The sequence below is a fragment of the Electrona antarctica genome (assembly GCF_951216825.1).
Source record: "Electrona antarctica genome assembly, chromosome: 18".
Lineage (NCBI taxonomy): Eukaryota > Metazoa > Chordata > Actinopteri > Myctophiformes > Myctophidae > Electrona > Electrona antarctica.
In genome coordinates, this window is record NC_136799.1 from 42,820,868 (window position 1) to 42,834,692 (window position 13,825).

At 45.7% G+C, this 13,825-nt stretch overlaps 1 protein-coding gene across 1 annotated transcript in view; it reads left to right on the top strand.

Annotated features, from left to right (window-relative positions):
• Nucleotides 1-11,033, top strand: part of LOC306942640 (cyclin-K-like) — a gene marked incomplete at its 3' end in the record, with an annotated part of 17,749 nt that extends 6,716 nt beyond the window's left edge. Inside the window, exons 6-14 of the mRNA XM_079528648.1 lie at nt 202-259; nt 1,711-1,880; nt 2,801-3,063; nt 4,174-4,204; nt 4,914-4,991; nt 5,829-5,920; nt 7,161-7,232; nt 8,434-8,532; nt 10,530-11,033. Coding sequence (XP_079384774.1) covers nt 202-259; nt 1,711-1,880; nt 2,801-3,063; nt 4,174-4,204; nt 4,914-4,991; nt 5,829-5,920; nt 7,161-7,232; nt 8,434-8,532; nt 10,530-11,033 — 1,367 coding nt within the window. The remainder of the gene's footprint in view (nt 1-201; nt 260-1,710; nt 1,881-2,800; nt 3,064-4,173; nt 4,205-4,913; nt 4,992-5,828; nt 5,921-7,160; nt 7,233-8,433; nt 8,533-10,529) is intronic.
• Nucleotides 11,034-13,825: the final 2,792 nt, after the last annotated feature.

Consider the following 13,825-nt stretch of genomic DNA (forward strand, 5'->3'; position numbering starts at 1 on the left):
ACCCAGTTCACACGGGTGTGATTTAATTACGTCAGACATTACGTCAGACCACAGTTGATCAGTCTATATAAGACCTTACACCACTCAGTTCACACGGGTGTGATTTTTTTGTAGACATAGCACTCTGTAGTGTAAATACATAGTTTCATTATATAGATATTCCACTGTTAGGTTCTTATCTTACCGTTCTGTCCATTTCAGGTGACAAGAACAAGGTGCAGAAGCTTGTCCAGATGGCGTGGACCTTCGTGAATGACAGGTGAGTCCGTTCTTTACAAGCTCGCCGCAACACACACTGAGCTTATAGGCCTGCTATGTTGGCCATCTTTGAAGAGTTCTGACATTGATGATTAAACTAAGGACATTTTCTCTATGGTTAAAGGTATATTCAGTGATTTCACTTAATTCAAATATCACTTTTTGTTTTGTTGTGATAATCCTCCCTACTATAGAGTGTGCTGACCATATAAGGAGTCCCTCCCTGTCCACCCCTGGGTCAAAAAACCTTAGGTTTTGTTTTTGGCTAGGTGGCGCAGCCTTCATCCAATCAGGATAGAGAGGGGCCTTCCGCCAATCATGATCGAGGTGGTGTGCGTGCTGTTGGCCTGTTGCGTGTCCCCCCCACTGTAGTGCGTTCATGTGCACATGAGCGCCGGACCGGGGGGTTTTCCAGATCACCCAAATCACTGAATGCTCCTTTAAAGTTAGGTTTACTTAGTTTTGTAAACACAGTGCAAATAAAAACTAGTCAAAAAGTGTTAGGGGGGGGGGATCCAATAGAACTAAGAGTAAGTAAGTAAGCCTGAGGCCCCATACACACATACAGAACACATGTTATGTGTCTTGTCTGTGTTTAATGGCTGCCTCAATGCAATTCCAATGGGAGTCGCATGGTTTGTGTTTAAAAGTGTTTAAAAGTGTTCAGGTGACTATAATAAGCGTCCCTCCATCCATCCCGTACAGCCTGTGCACCATGCTGTCCCTGCAGTGGGAGGTGTTTAGGTGACTGTAATAACCCTCCCTCCCTCCATCTCCACCCCGTGCAGCCTGTGCACCATGCTGTCCCTGCAGTGGGAGGTGTTTAGGTGACTGTAATAACCCTCCCTCCCTCCATCTCCACCCCGTGCAGCCTGTGCACCATGCTGTCCCTGCAGTGGGAGGTGTTTAGGTGACTGTAATAACCCTCCCTCCCTCCATCTCCACCCCGTGCAGCCTGTGCACCATGCTGTCCCTGCAGTGGGAGGTGTTTAGGTGACTGTAATAACCCTCCCTCCCTCCATCTCCACCCCGTGCAGCCTGTGCACCATGCTGTCCCTGCAGTGGGAGGTGTTTAGGTGACTGTAATAACCCTCCCTCCCTCCATCTCCATCCCGTGCAGCCTGTGCACCATGCTGTCCCTGTAGTGGGAGGTGTTCAGGTGACTAATAACCCTCCCTCCCTCCATCTCCACCCCGTGCAGCCTGTGCACCATGCTGTCCCTGCAGTGGGAGGTGTTTAGGTGACTGTAATAACCCTCCCTCCCTCCATCTCCACCCCGTGCAGCCTGTGCACCATGCTGTCCCTGCAGTGGGAGGTGTTTAGGTGACTGTAATAACCCTCCCTCCCTCCATCTCCACCCCGTGCAGCCTGTGCACCATGCTGTCCCTGCAGTGGGAGGTGTTCAGGTGACTGTAATAACCCTCCCTCCCTCCATCCATCCATCCCGTGCAGCCTGTGCACCATGCTGTCCCTGCAGTGGGAGCCGGAGATCATCGCGGTGGCCGTCATGTACCTGGCCGGACGCCTCTGCAAGTTCGACATCCAGGAGTGGACGGCCAAGCAGACGTCCCGCCGCTGGTGGGAGCAGTTCGTCCAGGATGTGCCCGTGGAGGTGCTGGAAGGTAAGGGGGGGGGGGGGGGGGGGGGGGGGGCTGACTGACTATAGGGCCCTTGTCCATTGTCCATTGTTTATTCTGCATTTGAGCCACGGTCGGACCACCATTTGGACCCAAAAGCGTAGAATATCTTGTTGTCGTTAATTGGATAAAAATAATGTGTCCGCACAATTCCATGCTGTATCGATGTGGTACAATAATGTTCTACATACTCTAATTGTGTGACATCGTGTAAATTGTAAACTAATTTAAGCAATGTAGATGTTTAACAATACTGTAATTTACCTCTTGAGAGCTTAACCCATTTTGGGCGGGAACCCCTTTTGGTGTTCTGAGCATTATGTTATACTTTAGCTATTGAAAAATAGCAGATCTACAAGCTCGTAGCGCACCACCGAGTGGCACGCTACGAGCTTGTAGGTCTGCTATTTTTGAAAAATCGTGAGAATGTGGCGCACATTTGGAATATATATTCTTTCAGAGCGAACGTTTTTAACTAAAATCTTTGCTTCTGGAGGGGGGGGGGGGGGGGGGGGGTCCCTGGAACTACATATTTTCAGATGGGGGGTCGGCGGCCAATTGCATATATTTTTGGGGCTCCTTGACATGAAAATGTTTGAGAACCACTGATATAGAAACATGGGGGTTTTTCAGAAAACCGTCAGGATTTAGAAGGCAGATTTGTAGGCCTCGGGTCTAAGGCCCCATTTACACTGGCAGACAAATCTAGCCTGAATCAGATCTGTGCCACATCAAGATTGAAATCTGATTGGTTTAAATGGTCACATGACTCATTTAAACAAAACAGATTCCAATCTGGATGTGGCACAGATCTGATTCAGGCTGGATTTGGCTGCCAGTGTAAATGGGGCCTAAATGGATTCATTATGACTAACCCCTATACCGTCCCCCCGGGGGGGCCGCAGACATCTGCCACCAGATCCTGGACCTGTACTCCCAGGGCAAGCAGCAGATGCCGCAGGGCGCCGCCGCGCTAGGCGGGGGCGGGGACAAACCTGTGTTGGCCACGCCCCCCGCCGCCGCCGCCCCCCCGCCTCAGGTCCAGGTTCAGCAGACCCCCACACCCCCCGTCGTGGCCCCTCCTCCTCCGCCTGCCCCGCCGCCGCCCCTGACCAAGAAGCCCTCCCCGCAGACCAGCCCGCCGAGACCAGCGCTCAAACGCACCCACGTGAGTGGATCGCATGCATGCACGCACGCACGGGCGGCACGCGCGCACACACACACACACACACACACACACACACACATGCGAGTGCACACACGCACACACAGATACAGGTGCGTCTCGAAAAAATTTGAACAGTGGTTCTCTCAAACCTTTTCATTTCAAGGAACCCCCCAATGAATATGTATTTGGCCGCATACAAAGTATTGTTAAGATGTTTACAATATTATTTCAATTCTTTCCAAATATTTGGTTTGAAAACACCCGATCTACGAGCTTACAACGTGTCGCGATAGGCCGATATATATATAGGGTTACATTGGTTAAACAGATTTTGATACTATTTTAACTATTTTTTACTTGGGACACCCTCAAGTCCGCCTACCCTACTTTGAGAACAACTGGATTTATAATATTGTGGAAGCTGTTTAGTCAGCTATAATAGCCCTGCACAGATGTTTTGTTTTAAGTCCATCACGTATGACAAATAAAATACAAAGTGCTGAACTGAAAAGTTACACTTGTGGTGCTTTTTCTCATACTTAATATATGTTGCAACTACTTTGTCCAGAAAGAACATTCTATTCCGTTCAAAGCAATGTAACAGCAAGGTCATTTTAATAATAGGCCTTATTGTGCCTTTCTGCTACTCTTGTCTCCAAACCTTGTTGTAACTAATGAAAGCTACATGTTGTATTCTTAGAGTATATATTAATAGAGACGGCACCCGGAGGAAACCCTAAGGCGAAATGGACATAGTGGCCGAATGTGGTATTGCAACGCTGGGCCAAACTCATAAACGCGCTGGTCCGTTGACTATCATTGCGCACGTTCATGATGACACGTGAACGCTGAACGCGTGCAATGATAGTCAACGGCCAGCGCGTTCATGTGTTTGGCCCAATCAATCCCAGAATGCACTCTGTTCCTACCCGGAAGGAGGAGTGAAATCGCCTCATGCGCTTTAGAGCAACGTAATGCAAGTGGATGGGAAGGAGAAATCCGGTGCCGTCTCTATTAATATATACTCTAAGGTTGTATTGTGAGAGTGTGCTGCTGTTTGTGAATGTGTTGGCTATCTCACTCTTCCTCATGTCATTCCTGTCACTGTAGCCATCTCCCAAAGAAGACGTCAAGAGCTCTGGTAAGCCACAACCCTGCTTGGTTATTTTTTTTAGATATGGATGCAACAGTTCATTGAACTGAAGATTTAATATTGATTATTGATTCATTTGTTTATTTATTAATTCATCAACATCAATGTTTTTATTTATTTTGTATTTGGGTTTTTTTTACATTGAAAAAGCATGGTCCCCCTCACGCATCAGGGGGGAAATACCAGTCGCTCACCAGAACCAAGGGTGTGCGTTCTCAATGATTCTAACATGGTTAAAATGGAGTTTGGGGTTACAATGGGTTTGTATAGGGCCGTGTCTGATATCAAATATCTAAATGTTGAATCAAGCTGAAGCTACTACTAAAGCCAGAGTAGACGTTAACCCATATAGGCCTGACGTCGAAATAAAAAAAAACATTCGCTCTGAAAGAATATATATTCAAAGATTTGTGCCGCATTTTTACGATTTTTCAAAAATAGCAGACCTACAAGCTCGTAGCGCGCCACTCGGTGGCGCGCTATGAGCTTGTAGATCTGCTATTTTTAAGTAGCTAAAGTATAACATAATGCCTAGTTAAAACACCAAAAGGGGTTCCCGTCCAGAATGGGTTAAAATGACCCTTTTAAGTACAGTACTTGAGTAAATGTACTTTGTTACTTTCCACCACTGCATCTATCATCCACGAAAGGATATATAAATGATACCAGTTGTCTTTGTTTCCTCTTGTCCATGCAGAGCTCGTCGGCTCCAAGATCCCACGACTAGAGCCTCCCGTCATGCCTCCCCTGCCCGCCACACCGCTGCCCTCCGCAGGTCACTGCTCCCCACTGCACGCTACACTTTGCAACGCCATAGACGCGGTTCCACAGGCAGCGTCGCACACACTGATGAAGAACCGAAAAGAAACCCACCGCTCGGTAGATTCGGCAATGTAAAAGTAGTCACAGTCAGAGCGTGTGTAAACGCATTCCATCAAACTTTCAGATGCTGCTTTCCTCCCAGTGTTTACTGTGATTTGGGGGCACGGTGGCACAGTTGGTAGTGCTGTCGCCTCACAGCTATAGAAGGTCCTGGGTTCGATTCCCGCTGGAGACGCTGTGGGCGCTGGGTGCGTGTTCCCTCCTCCGCGTCATCAGTGCCCGTACCCGAGGCGGGGTTGGCGAAAGGGCCTTTCTGTGTGGAGTTTGCATGTTCTCCCCGTGTCCCCTAGGGTAGGTAGGCCTACCCTCACAAAAAACATGCAGTAATCCTGGTCTCTAAACTACCTCCCACTGGCCAGCCGGGGCACCTGATGGAGGGGAAAGGAACTGGTCGGAATAACGTGTTCCTTCCACGCGCTACGTCCAACCAGGGAAACTCCCCTGGTTGGTTCTATGCATAGAAGGAGGCATGAGGTCAGTCCGCTGCCCCCCCAGGTTGGCAGAGGAAGTGTAGCGCCCAGGATTACATTAGATAATTGGCACTGGGTGAAAAAACTGGGTTAAAATCGTGGGATCATTTTTTTATTTTATTTTTAAGAAAAGAAAAACCCATTTCAATGGGATTTAAATATATCTCCACTTGTAGTTTCCTGATGTTTTATAAATTATTATGAAGTGTTCTTTTTTTTTTTGCCCAGTTTTTTTAAACAAACGGTTGTTTCCTATACAGATCGCAAAGCTCCTCCTTCCTACCCATTGGCCCACCTCCCCCTCCCCGGGGACCCTGAGCCCTCCCCCAATCCACCGGACGCCTCCTCCAAGGTCAGTGGCACAAAGTAACTGAGTACATGTACTCAAGTATTGTACTTAAACGATGAGGTACTTTTACTTGTTCATTCCAATTTCTTTATTCTTCCACTCCACTAACATATCAGTCATTTTGACTCCATTACAATCTAACTATAAATGCACCAAGTGTGTGTTGTGTGTGTGTGTGTGTGTGTGTGTGTGTGTGTGTGTGTGTGTGTGTGTGTGCGTGTGTGTGTGCGTGTGCGTGTGTGTGATCCACGTAACTCAAGAACCGTTCGCCCCACCGACTTCAAATTCGACACACGCGTTCCACACCACCCCAGGGGTGCACGTGCCCGGTGTGTGTGAGTCGGTCGGACCCACGGTTGTCCAGAACCGCCACAAAAAGGCCTCTGCCCGGGCTCTGGACAGGGCCCCTGCCCATGTCCATATATGGAGCTGGCTTGTTCTGACATCACAGCACTCCATATTTGGGCATGCCTGACACAGAACTCCATAAGCTGGCCTGTTCTGACATCTGGACAGGCCCAGGGTCCATATATGGAGAAAAGGGACACAGACATAATATCTGGGTGGGGAAAGCATGCATTTCCAACTTGCATCGTTCCAAGTAGGCCAGTGCCCAACGGGCACCGCTGTAGAGGCTCCAACAGGCGCCGCTCTAGTGATTGTTAATGTGCAACATACATCAAAGCGGCACCGTGTAACTTTGTTTCTATGAATAATATATATGTAAATGTATGGTAGAGCATACATGGGCCCCCACCTTGTGGCCCGCATGTTAACCCATTCAGGCCTGATGTCGAAATTAAAAAAAAAAAGTCTTCTAAATAATGACAATTTTCGGAAAGATTTGAGGCACATTTTAACGATTTTTCAAAAATAGCAGATCTGCTATTTTTCAATAGCTAAATTATAACATAAGGGGTTCCCGCTCAAAATGGGTTAATGACCCCCCTTGTAGAGGCTAAAATCACCTGTGATCTGAAGGTTAAAGGGTTAGTTCAGATGTTTGGACTTATTAATATAGTGGTTGCAAAGATATGAATTGATTGCCTGAGTCCCGTGGTGGGAGTTCTGCTGTGGTTTTGGTGAATATACTAAGGCTGCCATTGTATAGTGAGCACTGAGCATCAGTGAGGACCGATTATTTGAAGATAATGTTGAAAATGCGTGAAAAAAGTGCTCCTTCAGTAAAAGAAATAACACAAAAGATACTAATTTGTGTATATCCTTCATTCCTCTGTCCAAGGTGTCTGTTCTGGCTCCGCCTCTCAAGCACCAACCCCCTCCGTTGCCCCACCGGCCTCCCCCTCCCCCTCCGCAGCCCCCCCAGGTAGGCCCCCCCCCCTCCCTCCCTCCCGTCACAATTATTACCTAACCGCCTGATTCTTTTTCATCGGAATCGTTCGCATTCGCCTGTATAAAATAAATGTACAGTATGTTGGGGTGAAAAAAAGAAATGCAGCGAGAGGATATTACAAGCTCAGACGGGCTGATTTAATTATTATTATTATTATTACTTTTTTATATGAAAGTGTAAAATCATGCCTTACTGCATGCAAACCATGCCTTATCCCATTTAGGCCTGACCTCAAAATTTAAAATAATTCTTCTAAATCCTCCAGTTTTCTGAAATAAATATTTTCACGATTTTTCAAAAATAGCAGACCTACAAGCTCGTAGCGCGCCACTCGGTGGCGCGCTACGAGCTTGTAGATCTGCTATTTTTCAATAGCTAAATTATAAAATAATATTTAAAACACCAAAAGGGGTTCCCGCCCAAAATGGGTTATGCATGGCCCCGGCACAAGAGCATTAGTATAAGCTATTTGTGCATCGTTTTGTCTACAAAGCCTGAAAGGCGAACAGAAACGTTAATGTGGCATTTTTACTTCAACGGTGCACTGATATGTTTTGTTAAAATAATGATCAAATAGCTCTATAGTGCCCATACCCGAGGCGGGGGCCTTTCTGTGTGGAGTTTGCATGTTCTCCCCGTGTCCCCTAGGGTATGTATACCCTCACAAAAAACATGCAGTAATCCTGGTCTCTAAAACTACCTCCCCCTGGCCAGCCGGGGGCGCCTGATGGAGGGGAAAGGAACTGGTCGGAATAACGTGTTCCTTCCACGCGCTACGTCTGGCCGGGTAAACTCCCCCCCCTGTCAGGTGAAAAGAAGCAGCTTGGACTCCTCATGCATAGAAGGAAGCATGAGGTCAGTCCGCTGCCCCCCCCCCCCCCAGGTTGGCAGAGGAAGTGTAGCGCCCAGGATTACATTAGATAATTGACACTTGGGTGAAAAAAATGGGTTGCAAAAATCGTGGGATAAAAATTAAGAATTAGATAGCTCTATATATATTCGGAGTAATCTTTCTGGTTAGGTATCGGTTAGGTATCGCTACTCGATACTTCATATAGATGACAAGAAAGTGTCGAAGTTCGACACCAAGCCCTGTCGTTGTGAGACATTACCTTTCTTTTATTCCATGGACACACACCACCCCCACCAGCAGGCCGCCACCAACAGCTACATCATGGGCATCCCCACCGACAGCTCCTACATGTCGGGCGAGGGCTACCAGAGCCTGCAGTCCATGATGAAGACCGCCGTGCCCCCCCAGGTACTTTTGGTCATATTTTAGTCATCTGAAAAAGTTTTAGTTTTAGTCTAGTTTCAGTTGACTAAATATCATATAAGATTAAATCTACAGTTGATTTTGTCAACGAAAAAAAAGTATATATTTTTTGGCAGGCCTTGATCTGGCGTGTTGTAATGGAAGATTTGACACTTGGGTTGAATGCTGAAAATAGCAGATCTACAAGCTCAGCTTGTAGATCTGCTATTTTCAGAGCGCAACACCCGAGTGCAACCAAACTAAACTAAAACAAAATGGCTTGTCTTTTTGTTCGAGTGGATCTCTTCTCCACCAGTCCCTCCCTAACATTTTAGTCTACTTTGTATTTGTTGTCGAAATTGTCAATATAATTTTTTTTACTTCGTTTTAGTCATCATAGCTTAGTTTGTATTACTTGCGCAAGCAGAGCGCGCAAGTAATAGTTTTCGTCCAGGACGATGTTTGATGCGTATGCGCCGTGCCAGCATATGACGTAATGACTACTTGTGCCTGATACGGCAGTGGTGCCAGATTACATACATGTATACATGGGGGCATTACCTTTAATCCTCCCGACACTAAAACATATCGTCATTACGTCACCATCGAAAACCAATTACACCCTGGCATTGGGTCCTTTAATCCACATCTTTATTACGTCATCATTGAGAGCTAGTTATACCAGTTATACCCTGACGTCATATGCTGGCACGATACATACGCATCAAACGGGGCGCAAACTGCAAAGTATACCGCTAATCAACTTACAAATTACATATACACTGTACATATACATAGAGGCATTTCCTTTAATCCACCGACACTGATCGACATATACGTCACCATCGAAAGCCGTCACTCATGCGTATGAGTAAAAAATTAAAGCAATGTTATTGACAATTTAAAATAAATAATTAAATAATTATACTGTATACGTGATAACATATTTTATTTCAGTTTATATACCTTTTTTTTCATCAGATAGCCTATCGATGATTTATTTTTCTTTGAAAAACTAAAAAGGGATCCAGGACAGTTCTAAATCGATAGAACTGTATTTCTTTTATAGATAGAAACTTCTACCATACAATACTACTTTTTTACATGCAAAAACTAGGTACGTAGCAAATAGCTAAACCTAAAAATTCAATATTTCAAACATTCTTTCACAGAGAAGCTGAGATTTGACAGTTTGTAGCGGTCGACAGTACTTGCGCGCTCTGCTTGCGCACTAGTAGGCCATTTATGGCCTACTTGTGTGCCACAAGCAAGTCGACAGAGTGCAGTTCTAGTTTATTATTATTATTTAAAAAAAAAAAAACATCAGTGAAAAAAGGTTGTCGACGAACATTTTCCGTCATAGTCGTCTTAGTTGACGAAATAAACAGTGTAATGCAGTGGTTCCCAAAGTGGCGTCCGGGGACCCCCAGGGGTCCTTGAGGGAGTTCCAGGGGGTCCCCAGCTAAATGATAGTTTGGAACCAAATGGATCCTTATGGGTCTGTAACTCTAAGGGTGTACAAATGGAACCAAATGGACCTGTTGGGGTCCATTTGGTTCCATTTGTACACTCTCAGAGTTAAATTAACATTGATTCAATGTCATTCAATGGGGGTCCGTAGACTATAATCCAATGAGTTGGTCGGTGTGAGCTCGCCACCATTGGTGTGTGAATGTGGGAAGTGAGGACGCTGGCGTCGACTGTTCGCCGCTTCACCTCCCAATGTATGAATGAATGAACCATTGTAAAGCGCTTTGAGCACTTGGAAAAGCGCTATAAAAATGCAATTCATTATAATGCATGTCAAACTGGGGGTCCTTGAAATTAAACAGGGTTGAGAATCACTGCTAGAGCCGTACAGATCTTCTCTCATGGGCGGTCCCTGTCATATATCTTTCAAATGGGGGTCCGCAGGGCTAATTAGTGTCCATTTGGGGGTCCTTGACAAGAAAAGGTTTTGGGAACCAACCACTGTGTCCTATAATGGTCTCATCCCTCTATAGGCCTACGCGGTGGCGCCCCTGGGCTACCACAGCCACGGCTACGCGCCCGCCGCACTGCCTCCGGCGCCACCGGCCGTGGCCGTGTCGTCGTACCACCCTCCTCCGCTGCCGCCACCCTCGTCGGTCTACGCCCACGCCCACCACCACCCGCTGCCTCCCTACACCCACAGCTACGCCATGCCGCCCCCGCCGCCGGCGCACATGGTGAGCATGGCCGAGTACGGGCACGCCGCCGAGTACGGGCACGCCCCCGAATACGGGCACGCCGCCGAGTACGGGCACGCCCCCGAATACGGGCACGCCGCCGAGTATGGGCACGCCGCCGAGTACGGGCACGCTGCCGAGTACGGGCACGGCCTGGGCGGGTACCCGCCGCCGCTGCCGCCGCCCCCCTCGGCTGGCCAGGGCCAGGGGGTGCTGCCCCATCATTCTCCGCTGCCGCCGCCACCCCCCGGCATGCCGCCCATGAGCGGCATGCCTCGTGGGGGCTCCTGGATGAGGTGATGCCCCCCCCCCCACGCACACACACACACACGCACACACACACACACGCACACACACTCACAGATTCACCAGTCACCTTATATAGGGCACCGAGTCCTAAATCCTACATTTTTGCTATAAAAAAAAAGGGAAAAAGATTCATTCACATTCTGCTCAGGTTGTTTTTTGTTTTTTTTCTTCATTGTTTTTTAATATACTGCTACATGTGTATTGTGTATCCATAAAGATTTTGTATTTAAAGTTGTTGGGATTGTGCCATCTAGCTGAGAATTAGAGTGTTATTTTAGTTTGGTGTCTTGATTGCTCCACAATGCACTCATCATACGACAGTGTATGCATAAAGGATAGCTCTGTTACGCTTTGCAGGAGAGAGTGGGTAGTCTTAGAATGGCTGATATTCCATGTTTGTATATCCCATTTTGGGCGGGAACCCCTTTTGGTGTTAGCATTATGTTATGCTTTAGCTATTGAAAAATAGCAGATCTACAAGCTCATAGCGTGCCACCGAGTGGCGCGCTACGAGCTTGTAGGTCTGCTATTTTTATACAAGATAATACAAATCTAAATATATTTTAAAACAAATCTTGTTTAAAAAAAAAATCTGCCTAATGATGATGTCACTGGTGGACGGGTGTCCGAACTGCCCAAAGCCCTCCTATGAGACACAGACTGAGTAGGACAAAATGGTGGTGTTTTATCATGAACATTAGTGAGGACCAATTATATGAAGAGATGTTGAAAAGTGGTGAAGTGGTCCTTTAATTTGAATTCTTTTTTTTTTTTTTTTTTTAAGGTCAGTTCATACTGAGCAGTGTGAGCACAATAACTATGATAGCGGATTCGAATGAAAATAGCGAGCGTGACTATGACAACGACTATCATTATTATAGTTACAGTATAGTATCACAATGAGAACAAATGTTCCAATTATTTAAAGACAAACATAAATACTGTGTTATTTGTCTTTTCTTTTTTTCTTTCTTTACGTTATTATATATTTGTTTTTATTATCAGTAAAATCTTTAGTGTTTTGCCAATGACTTGGAGTTGGCGGCCCACTTGCAATGGTACATTTATATAGCGCTTTTATCCAATGCGCTTTACATAGATTGTGCATTACATTCACACATACATTCTCATACACCGATGGTGGCAGAAACCATCCAAGGCACCAACCAACACATCAGTGGCAATTATGGGTTCAGAGTCTTGCTCAAGGACACTTTGACACTAACTCTGGGGGAGCCCGGGTTTGAACTGGCAACCTTGCGGTTACCATCCAGCCACTCTACCCCTGAGCCACAATATCCTCGTGCCCCACAGGTTGGGAACGGCTGCATTAGCCCATTAATCCCTGAGGTTGATTCTACAAAGCCTTGTACAGTAAATAAATTGTTCCCAAACTTTTATGTGCCCAAGGACCCCCAAAACACTTTCAAGATTATTTTAAAAATCTAAATGCTGCGAGCTTGTACATCTGCTATTTTTGAGAACCACTGTCTTTAAACATGCACTGTTGTAAATCCTAAGAGTTTTCTGAGAAATGTATGTTGTTGTTGCTTATCCATGTTAATCTGTGTCTCATGGAGACAAATCATTCTCGGAGTTGAAAAGCATTAAGTTCAACACCAAACCGCTCGCAGTCTTTTTTTCTTTTCTTTTCTTTTTTCATAGATATTGTCGATGTTCAACTTTTTTACTTTTATATTTGATGCATGTATAGTTTATACAAGCCGTTTTTATACTTATGCCTTGCATTAGGTTACATACATTCTCTTACAATCTGGTTAATGTTTTGTACAGTTTAGTTTATCACATGTATTCTGCATGGCTGGATTTTGTAAAGAACTTATTTTGTACACGAACAACTTTAGCATAATGTTTCTCCACAGTATTGTGTAATAGGAAGGTGTTCCACTAGGGAGCACTCTAATGTTGTGAATAAACGTCAATAGCTAAACAGTCCAGTGTGTGTGTGTCTGTGTGTTAGAATCATGAACATGTCTGAACATGTCTGAACAGACATTAGCATAGCAAGTCTATATATACACATCGGACTCAGGGTAGCTTAGCGATAACTATGTCGTATTAAAAATATAATTCTAATTGAAGTGGGTGGCATGATTCACACCACAACTATAACGACAACGACGGCCGTGTACACAATATCATTTTGAACACTTCCATTGTGATTTTACAGCCAGGGATGACTTGGCCTATTGTTATACTTGGCCTATACGACATCAATCGAGTTATTTATGTCGTTCTATTGTAAGGAGCTGTGAAGATCTGACGCAGTGCCTCCCAATGATGTGAATAAAGATGTCAATCAATCAAGGCCAGTGTGCCCTCAAAAGACCCTGGGAAAGCTTTTGTCACCCTGTATTTATGTGCATGTATAAGTTGGTAGAGATTTTCTAGCTCTTAACTGTTATTACAGCTAAGCCATGTCATCTGTCATGTGTCATAGAACCATAGTCCTGGACCTGTGATACAAATGCCTGCCAGGGCAGGACTGTTACACCCTTCAGTGTGTCGGTACGGTGTGGCCGGGACACGACTGTTACACCCTAAAGCAGGGATGGGCAACTTTGATGATGGAGAGGGCCAATAGAATAAAGTTCCACACTCACTCCAGAGGGCCACATTGCATATTACTGTCATATAGCAAAAATAGCCGATCTACGAGCTCAAAACGCGTCGCGCTGCGACGCGTTTTGAGCTTGTAGATCAGCTATTTTTTGCCATATTTGGATTTAAATCCACAATTATTTGTTTTCTATTTTTTAATT